This window comes from Mesoplodon mirus (assembly GCF_964341445.2).
Source record: "Mesoplodon mirus genome assembly, chromosome: 15".
Lineage (NCBI taxonomy): Eukaryota > Metazoa > Chordata > Mammalia > Artiodactyla > Ziphiidae > Mesoplodon > Mesoplodon mirus.
In genome coordinates, this window is record NC_138991.1 from 3604473 (window position 1) to 3626015 (window position 21543).

At 36.4% G+C, this 21543-nt stretch overlaps 1 protein-coding gene across 1 annotated transcript in view; it reads left to right on the plus strand.

Annotated features, from left to right (window-relative positions):
* The window catches only part of SYCP2 (synaptonemal complex protein 2), a gene marked incomplete at its 5' end in the record, with an annotated part of 60755 nt that extends 50203 nt beyond the window's left edge, over positions 1–10552 (plus strand). The window contains 10 exons of the mRNA XM_082645750.1: positions 919–1118; positions 5254–5344; positions 5604–5756; positions 6326–6453; positions 7612–7706; positions 7793–7892; positions 8521–8579; positions 8687–8765; positions 8869–8925; positions 9862–10552. Coding sequence (XP_082501876.1) covers positions 919–1118; positions 5254–5344; positions 5604–5756; positions 6326–6453; positions 7612–7706; positions 7793–7892; positions 8521–8579; positions 8687–8765; positions 8869–8925; positions 9862–9936 — 1037 coding nt within the window. The 3' untranslated portion in view covers positions 9937–10552. The remainder of the gene's footprint in view (positions 1–918; positions 1119–5253; positions 5345–5603; positions 5757–6325; positions 6454–7611; positions 7707–7792; positions 7893–8520; positions 8580–8686; positions 8766–8868; positions 8926–9861) is intronic.
* Between the last annotated feature and the right edge of the window lie 10991 nt (positions 10553–21543).

The window sequence follows — 21543 nt, forward strand, 5'->3', positions numbered from 1 at the left end:
ATAAGAGGGAAATAATGATGGGGATTTCTATTTTCTCATTTTTACATTGCAGTGACAAAATTCTCCGAGGAATATCACGGTCAGTCTTTGGACCTGTAGTGGACTATCTTCATAAACAATTGAAGTTTTGCTTTTATTTAAAAATAATTGGGAAAGAAAAAAATTATTCTTTGGAGCTCTGGCATATGTATATTTTTTTCTAGTATAGAAACTATAAGAATAAGTTTCTACTTTTAATATCTTTTTCATTTCCCTTTATGGATATTTTAAAGCATTTCTAAGTGTCTGTCATTTTAGCTAAATTCAAGACCATTCAACACCAGTTAATGTACATTTCCTCTAAAGTAGCTACTTTGTTCTTTTCTAGAATATTTTCATAATGCTTGGGACCACTGTCATCTCAGATAAGCACACACTCAGAAGACAGATGCACATGGCCTGATTTGATTTGAAAACTGTCTGTCTGAGAATTCACTTATACTAAGGCTTATTTCAGCCATGAATTTTCTCATCTATATATAAAGGATGCAGACCAGATGATTTCCCAAGCCATTTCTAACCATAAAATTCTGTGACTTTAAAATGTATCAGTACTGGTGTCAAAATTACTCAAGATAATAATTAGGTTGATCATTATAGTGCAGCCCATACTATAGATATTTGTGTTTGAAAATGTTTTGAAAGTTCTTATAGTTACAATTTTGTTTTAAGTTGAGCCATTAATATTTTTCAAAGTCTTATAAAAATATTTTACACTTAATTTTATCTTGATTTATTGAACATTTATCCTTTCTAAATACAGCTAAGATTTGAGGATTTGATAAATTACTATATTTTTTAGAATTTAATAATACTGTTTCTAAAGATGTCAGTGATTAACACCTGCCATCTCTTTTTGTGTTTTGTGAGGCAATATAGGTATAGAGAAAATAACAGAAAGGGATTTTACTCAGGATTATGGTTGTATAACAAAATCAGTATCACCTTATCCCAAAACTTCATCACCTGAATCCTTAAACAGTGGAGTTGGAAGTCCAATAAAGTCACCCAAGAACAGTGAGAAGAATTTACTACGTGCAAGAGAAAGTTGCTCACCAATTCCACGATCATTCTTTTTGGTAAGGAAAAAATGTATATATATATTTTTCCTTTATTAGATATACCTGAAGGGAGTAAATCATTTGCCTCTAATCTTAATCAAATATACAGTGCTTGTCTATTTAAGGTTTTGAATTTGGTCTGGGGGAGAGAAGGAACCTACCAATAAGTAAAACAGCCTCAGTGAACTAACAGACTGATACACACAGGAGAAAGATATAGTGGTATGAGAATTAGTACAGAGTACTGATAAGAATTCTCTGATAGGAACAATCACTTCCAAAGAGGTACTACTTACTTGTCTACATGTCAGAACTACATTTCCTAGATTGGAACAGGCTTATTCCTGCAACACAGGCACTTCTTTCCGGTTTCACCATAACTCGAAGTCTGTAACCTTTTAGTTACTAAATCACAAGTTGGCAAAGCAAACTGACAAAGAATATAGTTGAAAACAGTATGACTATAGCATTTGCTTTAGAGATGTGTAAAGGAACTTTAGTAGTTAAATGGCAGGAATATTAACGTAATGGTATATTGAAAAAGTCTTTATTCTGCTGCTCATGTATTGTTATAGGTACCATTTCTTATTAATAAAATATGTACATACGCTCGAAAGTCTTTTAAAAAGGTATTAGGGAAAGGAATCAATTATGGGTCAAAGTGAGGGAGTGTAGCTAAAAATATAATGTCTATGAGGAGTAGTTTGTAGTTCGAATTCTGCTTTTTTTTTTAAAGTTGTTTGTACTTTGGTACCAGTTTACAAAACCCACCTCACCTCCTTGGCTTGGGCTGTATAGATGGCTTAATTTGGAGAATTTTGAAGTACTGATAAAGCTACAGAACTGATTGCCAAACAGAATCGTATATGAAACCTTCAGTGTGCCAAACATAAAAATAAAAATGCAGTTATGCTTTTTAAAGCAGATGAGTCTAAACCGTGGCCTACACACCTCCCTCCCTCTCTGATAACCCCCCAAAAGCACCTCTGCAAGACTCTTACTTTCTACAGACCACAATTTAACACCGTTTCCCACTAGACCGTCATCCCATGGTCCTCAGTATTGCTGTCACCCCTCCTTTCCTTGAATCCTTTCCCCCTTTAGTGTCCCATCTTGCAAATCTCGACACCTAGGTCATCCCCACCGCCTACTTTGATGCCGTCTGTGCTAGACGGAATTTTAACTCTTACATATAGTGGCTGGACGTCTACGGGAGATACTGTGTTTCCCATTTTCTGTTGACTCTTAACTAGGTATTGGAAATTTGCTATATAAATTCGTTGTACCAGTTTACACTCTCCAACAATGCTATGTGCTAGTGCCCATTTTTCTACAGTTTTCTGCCCATCTGATGAGTGTAAAGTGTCTGACTTTAATGTGCATGTTTCAGATTAACAGCATCAGTGAGTATTTTCATATTTTTTGGCCACTTTGTAAATTGTCTGTTTTTTCTGATTTTTAAACTGAAGTTTGATTTTTCCTATAAATTTGTAGGAGTTCTTACTGTATTCTGGAGATTAATTCTTTATTGGTTATATACAATGCAGATGTTCTTTTTCTAGTGTGTAGCTGTCCTTTCACTTAGTTAAATCAAAATATGATGTAATGAAATTTACCGATCTTTTGTTCTTCAAGAAATCCTTCCCTCAGTTATTGTCATAAAAATATTTTCCTTTCTTGTGCAAATGTTAGTTTTAACTTTGAGGTTTTCCATCTTCCTAGGCTTCCTCTTTGCATATGGATAGTGAATTAGTGCAACATCATGCATTGGATACCCCTCCTTTCTCCATCATTTGTGATGCCAGTTTGGTCACAGCCTTGGCAACCACATGGGTCAGCTGTTTGGCCAGTAGAATATAGAACAGTGCCTGTCTATCTTCGAGCTAATACAACATTGCTTCAATTAGTGTAGTTTTAGGGTTTCACCACCCCCATCCTCACCCTCATCTCATTCTGCTTCTAAATTCTCTTGGCCCTGTACTTGTCTGATAAAATTTAGAATTAGTTTGTCTAAGGGAAGAATTGCCATTTCCCAGTATTGTTACTGAGATTTCTCATCGACATATTTCATTTTTCTCTCTACGTTTTGGTCTTATTTCCAACAAAGTTGTGTCAAATCTTCCACAAAGAAAGTTGTACTTCTGCTGTGTTTTATGGGCCTTTTTCTTTACTGTATGTAAAAAAAAAAAAAAAACACTTTAAAACAATTGTTTTCTGGATTTCTAACTTTTTGCCTTTGTGTAGAAACACTATTGATTTTTATATGTCCCCACACCCTTGGCAAATTCTCTCATAATCGCCTGCCTAGATTCTCTTGTATTTTGAATATAGATAATCATAAACTGTTTTTTATGGTAATTTTTGCATTTTCTCTTCCAGTCCTTATACTGCATGGTCTTTTCATTTTTAAGGTTACTATGACCTGTAGAGCAGTGCTAAATAGATACCATGCTAGCATGCATGCTTATCGATAGTTTTCGGTAGATACTTGTTATCAGATTAATGTTCTAATTGTTTAAGTGCCTTTTTTTCAGTTATGAATGGGTGTTGAGTTTTAGTAGGGAATGAGTTACTCCCTCAAAGTTTAAGTAGTTTGGTTTAATGTTGTTGTGTTTTTCTTACTTTAGTTTTCTAACTTCCTTTGGGTTTCTGTGTGTCTTGTTCATTCATAGCCCAGTTAAGAATAATACTATTGTGAATAGAAACAATATAAATTCTGTGGTACAGTTGGCCCTCCATATCCATCGGTTCCACATCTGTGGATTCAACCAACTGTGGATCACTATTTTATGTATGGGACGGTAGCATCAATGGATTTCGATATTTGTAAGGGGTCCTGGAACCAAATCTGCCCCACAGATACTGAGGGAGGAGTGTACTTATACAGGAAATACAAAAACTGCAACAGCTATTCAGATGTAAGCAGTTATAGTTCAGAAAAAATTTATGGAAATTGAACCTCCAAATATGAAAATCATATTTGAAGCAAAAGAGGGGTATATATGGTAGTATATCCATCAAGCTTTCCTTAAACTAAGTTGGTTCTTATAAGAATCAGATTACGGGCCTTTAATAATAGTTACAATAATTTAGTGTTTTTTCAACGGTTTTTATCTGAAAATGTGATGTTTAAAATATGTAGGATGGGGCTTCCCTGGTGGCGCAGTGGTTGAGAGTCCGCCTGCTGATGCAGGGGACACGAACGAGTTCGTGCCCCGGTCTGGGAAGATCCCACATGCCGCGGAGCGGCTGGGCCCGTGAGCCATGGCCGCTGAGCCTGCGCGTCCGGAGCCTGTGCTCTGCAACGGGAGAAGCCACAACAGTGAGAGGCCCACGTAAAAAATAAATAAATAAATAAATAAATAAATATGTAGGATGGTTTGATCATAGAAAAAAAGTTGAAAGTTTTAAAATGAGATGGTCTTAAATAGGCTGTCACTGCTAAACCACTGACATATTTATAATTAGGACTTTCTGGTTTCATGATCATACAGGAATTTGGGTGAGCTTTTTATCCACTATAGAAGTCCACCAATCCATCAACAAAAATATTTTAATAACCTATAAAATACAGAATGTTTAGAATTTTACAGCTTGGAGTGGGCTGGGTTTTGACCTGGACCTAAGTGGATAGGTTGGTATATACAGACTGACTGGAGAAGCAGCAGTAACCTAAGTACAGAAAGGCTACCGGAAGTGGACATGCATTTTCATAAAACAGGAAAAAGACTAATTTGAGTGTAACAACAAACTTGTGTATTGAAACAGTAAGACATAAGGTTAGAGGACAAAGATATGGCTTAAAGATATAGCTTGAAAGAACTAGTTTAGACTTTTCTTTTCTATGGCTTCCCATTTCCTGACTCAAAGAAATCAAAATCCTAATAAGGAAGAACTGAAAAGTAGGAGTAGTTTAAAAAAGCCAGCTCAAAACTATTGCTGTAATTTAAGATTGAGGTTAACATAAGAATTTAGAATTTAGGTAAATGCATGGTAGTGTGAGACATAAAAAGGTATAGAAACAAAACAATCTGAAAAAAAAAGAATTGATAGCCTTTGCAATTTACTGTCTTTAGGGTTTGAGAAAGATGGTCAAAGGTGAATCCAAGAGTAATTACAGAATTTTTTTTCCTATTTCTGATACATACTTTAGGAAAGTCATTCAGCATCTCCATTATCCATGTCTAGTGAAGGAAGAGAGAAAATGTGGTGTGGCATGTCCTCTGACTCCACTCATGTATCAGGTTTGTAGTCAGAAGACTTGCTTTTTAAAAAACGTGTTAATCAGCAAAATACTACTGTGAAATTTCATCTGAGGGAATTATATATTTTAAGTCAATTTAGTTAATGTTAAAATGAAAGTAAGTACAATAGAATTTAATGCACAGTTACCTACAACTATACAGATAATGGAAAAAAGCCCTTTTTTATAAAAGCAAGTATATATTAGGTATTTGTAATTAAGATTGTAGCACTGTTAATTACTTTTTAACTGTTCCTAAGGCCCTACACAACATCGTAGTCACAAACGAATGTACACAGAAGACAGTCTAAGTAATCCTGGTGAAGCAGAATTGGAAGAAGAAGAAGAAAGAGCAGACTTGCTTCCCAAGAAACTGTCTAAAGGAGAAGGTGCGGATCATCACACTTGGAAAGGTGGGTGGAGCAAATGCCTGTGTCAGAACGCATTGATGTTTGAAAATGGTTTCTTAGATCTTGAGCGGTTCTATTCACAAAACAAATTCCTTTGTAAAGATAACTTTGTATAAATCCAAGAAGGATAATGCTGTATCACAAAGTTCACTTTACCTGAATAATGTTATATAGTAAGGGTCCTTTTACTCATAAATCTCCCTTATCATTCTATCACTGATTACCACAGACAAGTTTTACCAGAGTATGAATTTACTGATAGATGAGTGTGTCACTATACTTGGGTTAATAATGTAGTAGTTAAGAACTAGTTTAAAAAAAAAAAAATCAGTCCAAGTATGTTCCATTTTAATGTTACTGTTTCTGCCTTAATTCCCATGCTAGAAGGTTTTTTTAATAAGTCAAAATAATATTTTAAATGAAAAATATAGTAGTCTGTCTTTGATTTTATAATCCTTAGATTACATACAGAATCTAAAAATAAGATAGATTTGTTCTCAGCCTCATGACAAATAATGCTAAATTTGTAACAATGCATATCTTAATTTTGGCTGATTGTCTTCATTTTTTAGTGTCTGAAAGTATATCTCCATTATCAACAAATGACTTTTCTATTCCTGGGGAGAACTGGGAAACTGAAATTTCAGGTATAGGGACGATGTGTGAGGAGCTCAATACAGAATTTAGGAGGAAAGTTCATGTGAGTTGTCATTCTTTAAATTATGATTTATATTTACACCCAATAACATGACAATATGCCACACTTTCTACTAGACTGTCAGTTTGACCCTTTGGCAACAAAACACTTCTTCATGAACTCACCTTTCCTCATGTACTGGTGAAAAATTGGAGTGATTCCTAGGCGAAAAGCATTATTATCTCATGAGCCCAGTTCCTTTTCTACAATCTGTGCATTACTTGTATTCTTTCTTTTTCTATGGGTTCTGTCTCTTTGTCCTATTTTCCTTTTCAGTTTAACATTTTGAGTCTTCTGTGATTTTTCTTTTTTTTTCTGAACGATTTTCTTTTCATGCCTAGTCTTTTTAATACATTCTTTAATCTCCACAGCAGTGACTGCTTGTGAGGGTACTATATTAAAGTATAGAGGATGAGCAGCCTCAGTCAGAGAAATCCATTTCACTTTGTTTCACCAGTTCTGTACTTACAGATCCTTAGTTACTGAGGTTCCAACATGGTGATATTTACAAAAACACTTTATAAAATAATTTTTAATTATTATTGTTTTCTCCACCTGTCTTTTTCTCACATGCCTATATTTAGAGTAGACAGTTCTTTTTGCCCTCCTGTTAAGAGAAGATATTTTTCTGCACAGGTTATCAGCCCTATCTCTTCTTTGCCTTTTTCATCTCTTCATGGGTAAAATCTGAAATTATTTAAGATTCTGTATTTCTTTTGTTTTGACTTGATTTATCCAAGGTCAGTCTCATCTAAACAGAGAAGCCCTGATTCATATATCCTGTTACACATCTGTGACTAGCTGCGAATATATGTTTTTATGAAAAATGGTAATAAATAACTTTGAGTGTGACTCTTATGCTGTGTTCCTGAAGAGAATTATATAATCACTAGCATTTTTGTAAATGTAGAATGTCACGTACTTATGAAAATAATTACCAATTCCAACCCTCAGTCAGAGCCTTCCTGGTGGAACTAGGCCCTGCTCTGACTGAGCTTATTTATTAACACTTCAGTTGAAATCACTGAGTTTTTAATTTTTCACTTTTCTAAGTTCTTCTTAGGCATTTATATTTCATGGAAAAGGCTTTGGCCTTAATATAGTCTTGGTTAGATTATTATTTTGTAAAGATTTTTCAAGTGAAAAACGAGTATTTTTCAGATCCGCCACAAAATGATGGATAATTTTACTAAGCAGTCTTGGAAAACGGCTCAGCAACATATAAGAACAGTGAACCATCAGGTTCAGGAGTACAGGTCTGTGCTAAACCCTCTGAAATATTCTAAGTGCTGTGCTATAAGCGCTATCTTTTGTTTGTAATCTCATTTTGTTTCTTTAATAGGATTAAAAAACTTGAAAAATTCCAACTCATCATCATAGAGGAGCTGGAGAATTTTGAAAAAGAGTCACAGTCTTTAAAAGATTTGGAGAAGGAATTTGTGGTTTGTGCTTTTAAGAGTTTAAAAATAATTTTAAAACCTCATTTTTAAAGAGCTACACTCAGGAAAACTTCTATTAACCTTCTGCTTTTAGACCACACCATAAAGGATTTTGTTTTTTAGAACATAATTTAATCTTAGATTTTTAGTTAGTTTCATATACATACACTAAAAATACAGACTTAAGTTTATGATGCAGGGGAGGGATAAATTGGGAATTTGGGATTAACCAGACACATACTACTATATATAAAAATGGATTAACAACAAAGACCTACTACTATATAGCACAGGGAACTATATTCAATATCTTGTAATAACCTGTAATGGAAAAGAATCTGAAAAAGAATATGTATGTATGTATAACTGAATCACTTTGCTATATACATCTGAAACACTGTAAATCAACTATACTTCAGTAAATATATAAAGTTTATGATGAATACCTTTGATGATAAAGGAGAAAGTCTGAATTTGCTTTCAATTTTTTTTTTAATCTGAAAGAGTATAGGACATCTGCAATATTTTTAGCATATAGCCAAGTTTTTTAAATTAGGAATATAAATATAGTAAATTCTGCTAATTTTTAGTCATAATTATACTATAATCAGTTTTATATTTTGAAATTTAGGGCTTTTGGGAAAAGGTATTTCAGAAGTTCAGTGCCTATCAAAAAAGTGAACAGCAGAGGTTAGTATGACATTCTTAATGATTAGAATCTATAACATTAGATTTTTTTATTGTAATAGTTTAATTTGTTAATTAAAATACAAAGGTAACTTTCACTATTTTGTTAGACTTCACCTTTTAAAAGCTTCATTGGGAAAGAATGTCTTCTACAACATTGATTATGAAGAAACTATTTTTACATCTGAGGTATAAATTTTATATATAATCTCTCAATATTAGTCAGTCTAACTTGTCTTTTTGTTGTGAAAATTTTACAGTAAATTTCATGGGGGAAATTATTTATTCACAGATGTGTTTGATGAAAGAAAACATGAAAATGCTGCAAGACAGACTTCTTAAGGAAATGGTAAATCAGCTGTCTAGTTTGGGGTTTTCAAATGGAATGATCAGTCATGCTTTTATATATTTAAATGGGAAATTCTTCCACAGGTTTTTCTTCTTTCTTTTGGGATTGAGAGAAGCCAGTTTTAGCCCCACTGGGGTTAAGTTTTTAAAATTAAAATGGGAGCAAATTTACAGTAGAAAAATAGGGGTGATTTAAATAATGAATCCCTCTCCTAAGGAAGAAAAAAGATGGATTTAGAAATTTAAAAATAAGCTAGGAGCATGATTTCTTTGTATGCATCTAAGCACGATGCACTGCAACAGTCCTGATGTGTCTTCTGAAGTCCTGTGTCAGGCAGAGCTACCCAGAAAGAACTACTGTCTACTTGGACAAGACTTCATTTCCTTAGATTTGGGGATAAAAGTAGCTGGCTTTGCAGAGTTCTAGTAGACCAGCAACTGCAATCAGGGGTTGGGGAGGGGGGAAGGTGTCTAAAGGTACTTCTCCAAGTGAACATGCCTTTGGTGTTTTCTCAAAGATGGAGGCATTTCTATGTGTATTTTAGTACTAATCTTTGATACAGGATATTTTAATACACTTTTATTAAATTTTAATAGAACCAGTATGCTGATACATAGCAGAGGATCAGGATGTGTGGCTAAGCCAGTTCAGCTTAAAAGCACATAAGCTAACTAACTAGACTGATTCTTGCTGAAGTTCTTCTCCAGACTACAGATTTAATATTTAAAGGAAGAAAGTAAAAAATACATTTCATTGATTTCGGGTTTAAAAGATGAGGTCTTCTCGCAACTGATCATCTAAATTCATCTAAATATATCTAAAATATCAGTAATAAGCACATAATTCTGTAGATATCTAGGAACAGACCCTGGGGAATTGGGTAGAATGAACACTGATACATAATATCTAATACCTTGATTTTTTTCTTGGCCATAGCAAGAAGAGCAGCTTCTTAATGTACGCAGAGGACTGATGTCATTATTCATGGCTCATGAAAGAAACAATGTGTGATGTCTAGTTATTATCAACAAGTTTTATCCAGTTATTCCTTTGTGTGTATAGCTGAGGAATACCAGAGTAGCTCTACAAAGAAAATACATGTCACCCAGGCAAGAGTACCTTTGTAGGAACCTCTAAATTCAAAGAAATGTCCTCTAATGGATGAGAAAGAACCTACAGTCACTATAACATGACTCTTGAGACCCAAAGACTTTTGTCTGTACAATATTTTTTTTAGAAAGTTTTGGGAAACCAATCAGTAAAAGAAATTGGCTTGTTTTTGGAGTAATATTTGGATGAGACAAATACTGCCAAGTTAACTATACTCATAAACTAATTATTTCTTTAATAAACTAAAATTTATCATATAAAATATATTTTTAAAGTTTGAACTAAATAAATAAAGTATTATTAAAATTTACTAGTTCAGAATATACTACAAGTAATAAAAATTTAGTGATGCACAGAAGGGGGAGGAGTCTGATTTAAAATGCTTCCCTGAGTGTAAATCAGTACTTTCAGCACACTGTTGGAGAGTATATTTATTCAGTTATGGCTCCATTGTATTAGAAGGCACTAACTAGCCTAAAATAGTTAACATGTCTATCCAGAATTAAAATGGTATTAACTCGCAGCAGGCTTTTGACAAGTACTTTTTAAGCCCTAGTGTTCATTGTAATAATATATTTTGCTAGATTAATGTATAAAAGTGAATATATTTGCTTTAATTATATAATAAAGTTGAAATAAATGCTGTCACTGGGATTTTATACAATTATTCTACTTTATAAATCATTTTCCTGTTTTATGAACATTGGATCAAGCAAAATATCCTCCAATCAATCAGACATCAGAAGTATAACAGCACGCAGCCTCACTCACTGCCGCACTTACCTGCTTCACGGTAGCAGAGTATTTGGATGTTACTGGTATTTAAATACAGTGGTAAAGGCTTCTTAGTCTAGATAAGCAAAGGAAAACCCTTCACATCTTAGCTTTATCCCATTGCTAGAATCAGCTAAGATTTACTGATTGATTGATACGGTAGCAGGGATTCTATGTCAAGAAACAGTGACAGGTCTGCTGTACTATTAACTACTACTCAGGAGTTGAAACTCCATGTAGCCCCGTGAGACTTCTTTAGAATCAGTCCCATCGTGACACACATCCTTGTTTGCCTCATCCTTGGCCAGACCTTCCAAGACTCCTAAATAATACATTATGCTAACTCCTATACCATGCTGTATGTGTAATCCTACCCAGGGTTCCTACTTCCTCCCAGCTCTTTAAACTGTTCTGCTGTGACCTTGTCATGACCATAGTTGTGCCCTGAATCTCACCTTCAAACATCACCCCAGCTTGCTTTCTAGAGTAGTCCCAGGCTGTTTACTCCACCACTCTTTTGCTATGCCTGTTAGTTACCCTTCTTGTCCTACCTTCTTTCCTTACCGATTCTAGGGTCATTAGTCCAAAATAATAGTCTCTTGCCCTCTCTCCTCTCCTCAACTTTATCCACTAGTTCATATCCCTCATTCCACAACCTGAACATCACTTGAGAAGTATAATCAAGGTTTAGATTTATGACTACATATTTCAAGTGGCTACACAGCATTGCTCAGTAATCCTTATTCTGCCCTGTTCAACTGCCTTCACCGTGTTTCCAGAGTATTACTGTACATCAGTACCTCTTTCCTTAGTTCTTTACCTTTTAGGGGATGGCCTTACCTCATACTTTCCTTATCTCTTCTCCCTAAAATCTAACATGTTACCTGCATCAATACTGGCATTTCTGGTTTCTCACATGTTCCAGCGGCAGAATAGCCTCATTATTTCAGGACAATCTAATCCCGCTGCTAGTGCTCTGAATCCTGTTGTCTGACTTCTCTCTACTGGTGTGTATAGCCCACACTTTTTTTTTTTAAAAAAGGACTTTGACAACAAGTTCCTCTTTAACTGCTGCCCTCCCTATGTAATTCTCTACTCACACAGAACGTATCAAAAGAATTATCGCGAGTTACTATCTCAACTTACACACTTATTTGCCCCTTACCTATCACCTCCCCTAAGTCCAGTTTCTGTCCCTACAATTTCACTGAGACAGCTTTTATCAAAATCACCAGTTATTTTACCAAATCTTATCTCTGTGTACTTCTCATGCAGCTTCTCAGTGCCATTCCACAGTTAACAACCCCCTTGGCTGGCACATATTTTCCACTCTTTCTGGGCTCATTCCTGGCTTCCCTGTTACCTCTTAATAGGGGGCTCATTCCTAGTCTATCACTTCAATCTATACCTTCTCAGGTAATTTCATCTTTGTATTGATGACTTCCAAATGTAGAAACATGCTGACCTTTACTTTGGACATTAGAATGTCATATACACTGCTTTATTGATAGTTTTAATAAACATCTCAATTCTCCACAAACAACTCGATTTCTCTCAGCAGCAGTCTCTCTCACCAACAGAGAAAAGAAAAAATAAACCTGTCCTTCCATCTCAGTAAATGTCACTTTTATCCACCCAACTATTCACGCCAAAACCTAGAAGTAATTCCTGATTGCTCCATTTCTTTTGGCCGGTTAATGAACAAGTCCTGCAGATTGTACTGCCAAAATATGTTCTACATATATATATACTTTCTGTCACTTCCACTGTCACTACCTTTGACAGTGTCAACATCATTTCTCACATAGACGATTTCAACAGCCTCCTAAATTACTTTTCCAGCATGCATACTTGCCTTTTTACAACCCATTATGCACTTAGCAGCCAATATGTTCTTGCTAAATCATAAATCACACCATGCTTCTGACTCCGTATGTAAAACTCTCCAGTGAAAATACATTCTTAACCAATGGGTCAAAGAAGAAATCACAAAGGAAATTAGAAAATACTTGGGGACAAATGAAAATGCAACATAAAGCAGTGCTCAGAAATTTATAGCTGTACATTTATATACATTAAAAATAAAGGTCTCAAATCAATAACCTAACTTTATAACTTTAAAGAACTAGAAAAAGCAAACTACACCCAAAGCTGTCAGAAGGAAGGAAATGATATGAGATTTTTTTTAAAAAGAATAGAAAACTAAATAAAACCAAAAGTTGATTCTTTGAAAGTCCTTCATTAAGTCTTAGTGATGCAAACACAGACAGCTGAGTGGGTCTTTTATCTCCTGCCAGGACCCTGACACCCCAGATGACACAGACTCTGCCTGCCCTGCCCACTTTTCTCTCCTCACAGCCTCCTTAGGGAGACTGAGCTATTATGTCCATCCCACACATCATGACTCTTTCTTCGCCAGGCTCAGGCCCCCTCCTCCCTCCCAGAACCATCTTTGCCAGTCTTATGGCTAATAAAGACCCGGGTTTGACCTGCTCCTCTCCTGCCTCTGCCCTCGCTCCAAGAGATGAGACAGATCACTTCTCAGTCAGCAAGTAGGCGACAACCCGTGGGCGCACACGTGGTGGGAGGCACAGGCATGGCTCCGAACTGCCTGCCTTTCCTTCACTCACCCCCAGGGCTCCAACCAGGAGTCCTGTCTGGAAGCTGGAAGTGGCCAAGGGCCACTTGAGTGGGACAGGGGGAAGAAAAGGAAGGCCTGGGGTGAGGAGAGGGAGGTACTTGCTCTGAGACTGGGTCCTCTCTAGACCTTTGCCCTCTTCCCCCACCATCACCTCCCTTTGGTTGAACAGCCCTGAACCATGGGGTCAATGCTGTCAGCAGCCCAAGGCCGAGTTTGCACAAAATCCATGTGTCCTTTGGGAAACGTGATGTCAGTGTTCGCTCAGCATATAACCCCCTCCTATCTAGGTCTGAGGTCCTTGGAAATGGAACCTTAAAAGGAGAAAATCTGGAAGACACCTCCTGGAGTACTGCAAATCTGAGCCATGGGGCTTCATGAGCAAACTTACGGAAGTTATCCCAACTTTGACTTGAGGAAGTCATCTAAGCAGAGAATCTAAGGAAGTCTTTTGGTGGTTCTGCCTCCCCCTTCCACCGCTGTCTCCCACCCCCAATCCACCCCTACCCCAGATCTAACCTCCCTCCCTCCCTCCAACTACAGCTTCAGTCCCCAGGGCCAAGACTAAGGTGAGGAGAAGTGAGGCACTTGCCTTGGGGGGCAGAATTTTAAGGGGATGCCAAAAAAAATTCATCAATCAAGATAAATAATATCTGAATGCAATATTTTAAAACATCAAAATCAATGCAAAAAAATCCAAGATGAACAAAATAGCAAATTTTAAAATAAACCTTAGAAAGGGGAAAAAAAAGTTGATTCTTTGTCAAAGATCAAGAAAATTGATAAACCATTAGTTAGATTGCCTAAGAGCAACAGAAGGCTAAACCTTCTAAAATCAGAAATTGGGAATATTACTATTGACCTTACAAAAATAGGATTACAAGAGAATTATGAACGACTGTATGCCAACAAATTAGATAGCTTGTATGAAATGGATGAATTCTTAGAAACACTAACTACCAAAACTGATTCAAGAAACAGAAAATCTGAACAGACTTACAACAAGTAAAGAGATTTAATCAGTAACCAAAAACCTCCCAGCAAAGAATTCTACCAAACATTTAAAGAAGAATTAATACCAGTCCTTCTCAAATGCTTCCGGAAAACAGAAGAGGGAACATTCCTAACTCATTCTATGAGGCCAGCGATACCTTGCTACCAAAGTCAGATAAAGACGTCACAAGAAAATTACAGACCAATATCCCTTATGAATATAAATGTAAAATCTTTAACAAAATACTAGCAAACTGAATCCAGCAGCATATTAAAAGGAGTATATTTAATGAAGGAGTTGAAAGATCTGAACACTGAAAACTACAAAACACTTTTTGTAGTTGAAAGAAAGAAGACCTAAGTAAGTGGAAAAGACATCCCATGGCCATCCCATCCGATTGCAAGGCTTAATGCTGTTAAATGGCAATACTCTCTGAAGCAGTCTACACATTTAATGCAATCCCTATCAAAATTCCAAGCCCTTTCTGCAGAAATGAAAAAGCCAATCCTAAAAATCACACAGAAATGGAAGGGACCCAACATAGCAAAACAATGTTGACAAAAGAATAATAAAGTTGGAGGACTCACAGTTCCCAATTTCATACTTACTAGAAAGCTAAATTAAAACAATATGGTGGGCCTCCCTGGTGGCGCAGTGGTTGAGAGTCCGCCTGCCGATGCAGGGGATACGGGTTCGTGCCCCGGTCTGGGAGGATCCCATATGCCGCGGAGCGGCTGGGCCCGTGAGCCATGGCCGCTGGGCCTGCGCGTCCGGAGCCTGTGCTCCGCAACGGGAGAGGCCACAACAGTGAGAGGCCCGCATACCGCAAAAAGAAAAAAAAAAAAAAAAAAAAAAAAATAATATGGTACCTACAGAAGGATAGACATAACAGCAATGAAATAGAATTGAGAGTCTAGCAATAAACCTATTCATCTATGGTCAGTTGATGAGTTTGTATGGTGAGTATGGTGAGTTTCATCAAGGGTGCCAAGACCATTTGGTGGAGAAATAGTAGTCTCCTCAACCAATGGTTATGGGACAACTGGATAGCCACATGCCAAACAAAAAAATTGGACTCTCTCATACCATATGTAAAAATTAACGTTAAATGGATCAAAACCCTAAAAGAGCTAAAACTATAAAACCCTTAGGAAGAAAACATAGTAAATCTTCATGACCTTGGATTTGGCAATGGATTCTTAGATATGACACCAAAACCACCAGCAACAGGAAAAACATGTAATTTGGACTTCATCAAAATATTCTTTTAAAAAAGGACTTCTGTGCATCAAAGAATACTTCCATGAAAGGAAATAAGAACCTACAGAATGGGAGAAAATATTTGCAAGTCATATATCTCATTAGGGTCTAGTATCCAAAATGTACAAAAAATACTTACAGCTCAACAACAAAATGACAACCTGATTAAAATATATGGGCAAAGGACTGTGGACAAACAGTTCTCCAGAGAAGACATACCAATGTCCAACAAACACATGAACATATACTGAGCATCATTAGTCATTAGGAAAATGGAAATCAAAACCATAATGAGATCCCAACTTTATACCTGCTAGGATGGTTAGAATAAAAAAACAGTAAGTGTTGGCAAGGATGTGCAGGAATTGGAACCCTTGTGCATTTCTGGGGGAATGTAGAATAATGCAGCCACTCTGGATAACAATTTGGTGGTTCCTCAAAAAGTTAAGCAAGGGGGCTTCCCTGGTGGTGCAGCAGTTAAGAATCCGCCTGCCAATTCAGGGGACACCAGTTCAATCCCTGGTCTGGGAAGATCCCAGATGCCATGGAGCAACTAAGCCCACTCGCCACAACTACTGAACCTGCACTCTAGAGCCTGCGAGCCGCGACAGTATACTGAGCCTGGGCGCCACAACTACTGAAGCCCACGCACCTAGAGCCCATGCTCTGCAACAAGAGAAGCTACTGCAATGAGAAGCCCGCGCATCGCAACAAAGAGTAGCCCCTGCTCGCCGCAACTAGAGAAAGCCCGTGCACAGCAACGAAGAAGCCAATGCAGCCAAAAATAAAATATATTAAATATATTTTTTAAAAAAAGAAAAATTGGGGCTTCCCTGGTGGCGCAGTGGTTGAGAGTCCGCCTGCCGATGCAGGGGACACGGGTTCGTGCCCCGGTCTGGGAAGATCCCACATGCCGCAGAGCAGCTGGGCCCATGAGCCATGGCCGTTGAGCCTGTGCGTCCGGAGCCTGTGCTCTGCAACGGGAGAGGCCACAACAGTGAGAGGCCCACATGCCGCCAAAAAAAAAAAAAAAGAAAAGAAAAATTGTACAATTAAAAAAAAATTAGACAAGGAATTATCCTATGACTCAGCAATTCCACTCTTAGTTATATACCCAAAAGGATTGAAAACAGATATTTAACAAATACTTTCATACAAGAATGTCCACAATAGCACTATTCACAATAGCTAAAAGGTGGAAACAGCCCAAATGGCCATCAAATAAACAAACATGTAGTATATCTATGCAATGGAGTATTTTTCAGCCATAAGAGGAAGGAAGTATTGATTAATGTTACAGTGTGAATGAATCTCAAAAGCATTAGGCTAAGTGAAAGAAAATAGACACAAAAGGTCACGTATGATTCAATTTACAGGTAATATCCAGGAATTATAAATTCATAGAATCAGAAAGCAGGTTAGTGTTTGGTAAGGGGAGAACGAGGAGTAGCTACCTAAAGGGTATGGGGTCTTCTTCGGGTGTGATGAAAATGTTCTGGAACTAGATAGAAGCGGTGGCTGTACGACTTTGTGACTGTATTAAATGCCATTGAACTGTATTCTTTAACACTGTTAGTTTCATGTTATCTCCTTTTCACCTGAATTAAAAAACAACAACAAAGAACCTCTCCAGAGGTTTTCTGTGTCCGTAAAACCCAACCTTTATATCATGGCCTAAAATGCCATACATGAGCTAGCCTCTGCCTCTTTCTTCACTCTGATTTTCTACTCCTTTCTTCTTGTACAGTATACTTCAAAAATTCTATGGGGACAGGAACCTTGTCTGCCTTGTTCATCACTATTTCCAGAACCTAAAAAGAGTGCCTGGAAAAGTAGGCTTGCACAGTGTGAATAAGTGAGTGAACAGATGTAGTGTTTCTAGGGAGGAATTTGCTAATAAGTACAGAGAGGGCCAATGTGCCTCCTAAAACTCTTCAGATCCTCAAATCTCATATAATGTTGGTATTTCTTTTTTTTTTTTTTTTTTTCTTTTTTTTGCGGTATGCGGGCCTCTCACTGTTGTGGCCTCTCCCGTTGCGGAGCACAGGCTCCGGACGCGCCGGCCCAGCGGCCGTGGCTCACGGGCCCAGCCGCTCCGCGGCATATGGGATCCTCCCAGACCGGGGCACGAACCCGTATCCCCTGCATCGGCAGGCGGACTCTCAACCACTGCGCCACCAGGGAGGCCCCTAATGTTGGTATTTCTATTAAAATTGATAAAGTATTAGTCAACCAGCCATATGAACATCTATTATGTGACATGTACTGTGCTCAGCTCTATATACAAAGGTAAGAAATGAACCCTCTCCTTGTACTTAAAAATGGTATCTATGTGTTTTTAAAGCAGTCATGTAGAATCATATGGATTTCTATTTTATTGGCACCTTTGAAGAATTGTGTAGGCAAATCAGAGGTACACAGGCTGCATTACCAAAGACGGTGTCATATTTGTAATGGTTAGTTTCTGTTTTTTAAAAACATATTAGGTCAAGGGGCTTCCCTGGTGGCGCAGTGGTTGAGATCTGCCTGCCAATGCAGGGGACGCGGGTTCGTGCCCCGGTCCGGGAAGATCCCACATGCCACGGAGCGGCTAGGCCCGTGAGCCATGGCCACTGAGCCTGCGCGTCCGGAGCCTGTGCTCCGCAACAGGAAAAGCCACAACAGTGAGAGGCCCATGTACCGCAAAAAAACAAACAAACAAAAAAACAAACAAAAAAACATATTAGGTCAAAGGAGCCAATGGAAATATCCTAAAACAACATCTAGAGGGAAATAACTCAATATTTTTTTCAGGAATACAAATGTGTTGAATGAGATCTATATGTTGTACAATCTTGAACTGTAGATAATATAATTTTGGTTTACGCTGTGATAGCAATAATTTTAAATAAAAGGAAGTTGGAGCAGTGTGTTTCACTGTCACACTAATGAAACATTTGCCTTTAATATCAATAGGGCCTTTGTTATTTTTACCTAACTTGATGTGCATTCTACACATGTCAAATAACTACTGTCAGTGTGAGCTTATGAGTTTGAAATTTGTAACAGATTTGACATTAAATTTTCAAGTTTATTTAGAAATAAAATTAACTGTTCTGTGTAATTCAACATTTTCTATTATATATTTCCTTAAACTTTAAAAAAAGTTTTTAGAGCAGGAGTAGGCAAACTCTTTTTTAAAGGGCTACACAGTAAATGTTTTAGGTGAAAAAGGTAAATTTGAGGATACCATGTAGGTAGTTTAAACATGTCAAATGTAACCATTTAAAAATGTAACGACAATTCTTAGCTTGCAGACCATTAAAAAAAAAAAAGGCAGATTTGGTCTATGGGCTGTAGTCTGCAAGACCCCTAGTTTAGAAGAAACATTTTGAAGATCAGATCTCTCTGTTCTTTACTACAAAATTTATTCCTCAATTTATCTTACTATAGTGATTTAAATCAATTTTGCATTAGTAGATGTTAATGATTATGTTAATTAACTAATATAGCTAACATTTCTTGATTTTCCTATTTCAAACATACTAAAAAATAAATAAGCATTGTTGCTAATGACTTATACGTCTTACCTGGATCACAATTTAACACGATGTTGGTGCAGGTTTACGACACTTCAATTAAATGGAGCTGTACAACGGTAACTGTTCCAGAAGAACACATGGGAAAGGTCACAGAAGAGAGAAAAAATTTTGCAGCATTAGTATAGCCAGGCAGAAACTTAAATACTAAACTCTACAGACATCACTACAGAGACTTAAATGCCACCCAATTCTGATACCATAGATGCCCAACAGATCCTTGAGTGGGCAGTAGACTGTGGTTTTCATCTAGCATTTAATTCTTCCTTAAACTGGCACTCTAGGGTGACGAATTCTGCTGTCTCTGAGCTCAGGGCCTAGGGTGAAGCTCTCCAAGTTGCTAAAGATATTTCTTCAGCCATTCCATCAGCACCACCTAATAACAGTTAACCCAGTCAGTTATCATACGTGAGTTCATATTTATGTCTAGGTTCATTAACATATTGAATTAAAATGTAAACATGGAAGAATCATAAGTGCTATGAATAAACACCTAAAATAGAAGTCTAAGCAATGTAAAAATTGGAGCAAACTGTTAGGTCCTTCCTGACAGGAAGTCAGTTTGACTTTCAGTATGTTCAGCTGTTTATGAGCATCTTCTGAGATGTTCCTTTCACGTGAAAAACTCTTGAAAAAAATTTTTGGAAAAAAACCTGGGTAAATGGGTATTGGAATAATGTGGGACTAGTAATTTTAACAGTATAATTAGAATTTTGCATTTCTGGACTTAGCTATTGAAGAACTGTGGATATGTAGCTAAAAACTGACATTCAAACTTCCAATATATATTAGAATAAATTTAGACTTGTAATTACCATATATTTCCACAAGGTGGACCTCTTGATGTTAGGTGTTTTTTAATCCATTTCAATTGTCCAAAAATTACATAATATAATTTTAAAGCCCCTTTAAAAAATTTTAAATGTACGTTTTTTACAAAGTCATACAATGTACTGTTCTCCCTATCATACTGGCTTAAAACTTGATGCTTCGAAACATGATTCAATTTCCTGTCACAAAATTACCAGTTAAGTTTTTAAAGTCTTTTAAACTCCTTAAAAGCAATTTCTTTAATGACTTAATTTTGTTTACGTCAATCATTTTATTTTGTTAAAATAAAAGTGAGTTGTTATAAAGTCAATGCACAAAAACCTCATTAATGACTACTACTAGTAGCAGTCATGAAAAATTCTTATAATTCAGATACTATATCTGATTGTTATTGAATAAGAAAGCAGAATTGTTTTTTTCTGTCTTCAGGCTCCTAAGAATATAAACGTTCCCTTCAAATTTATAGATGTAAATTCATATACATATGCATGTATATCACCAGTACCATGTGATTTATTAATTGCTTTTTAATTTTGTTCCTCCAACTAACTAGAATGAAAGAGATTTGAGATGGCATGTTGTATACTTATTTAGTGCAGGATTCCATACACTTAGTAAGTGCAGAGTAAATACACGTACGTGATTCACAGTTTTAGGTTATCTCAACCTCTGTAATACCTGCTAAGAACATGAAATATGGAAATACAATTTAGGGAAAGAGTTTATGATTAATAAAAATACAGTGATAGAAGTTAGATACCATTGCAAATATTTTGATTACAATGAAAATATCTTCTGGTTTTATGATATCTTAGAACCCTTGAGTCTGGACCAAACCAAAAAACCCTGCTTTGGATATCTTGTATTTTATCGTAAATTTTTAATTTTATTTATCTATTAGTTATGGGTCTTTACTTGGGCAAAGAAACCTGAACATGTGTCCCATCTATCAGACTATAACTATAGCTGCAGTTTAGTTATTTTCTAAGCACGGATCCTTTTTGCTTTGGGGGCCAGAATGATTTCTAAAGTAAGGGAAACTTTTTCCTTTCTTTGCTTCACAGTAAGCAGTTATATGGATATTTCTACGTGATGGAGATTGAAATCTTATTTTTACACAGTTTGGCTCCAATTAATATTTTAAATTGAATAAAATATAAAATAGGGAGCTAATATGTACTTAAAATAGAAAATAAGTATTTTGTGGGTTGACTGGCCACAAGTAACATCTTATGTATAAAAGAGTACACACATATATATATTAAATATACAATATATATACATACACATAAATGCTTATAAAATTAAGGGATTGGCTTCTAGTTAGGAAGGATTTAGATATCATTTCATAGACACAGAAATTGAGGCTCAGAGAAGTCAAGCGATTCACAGAAGGTTACACAGCAAGTAAGAGGTAGAGCTGGAAGTTTTCT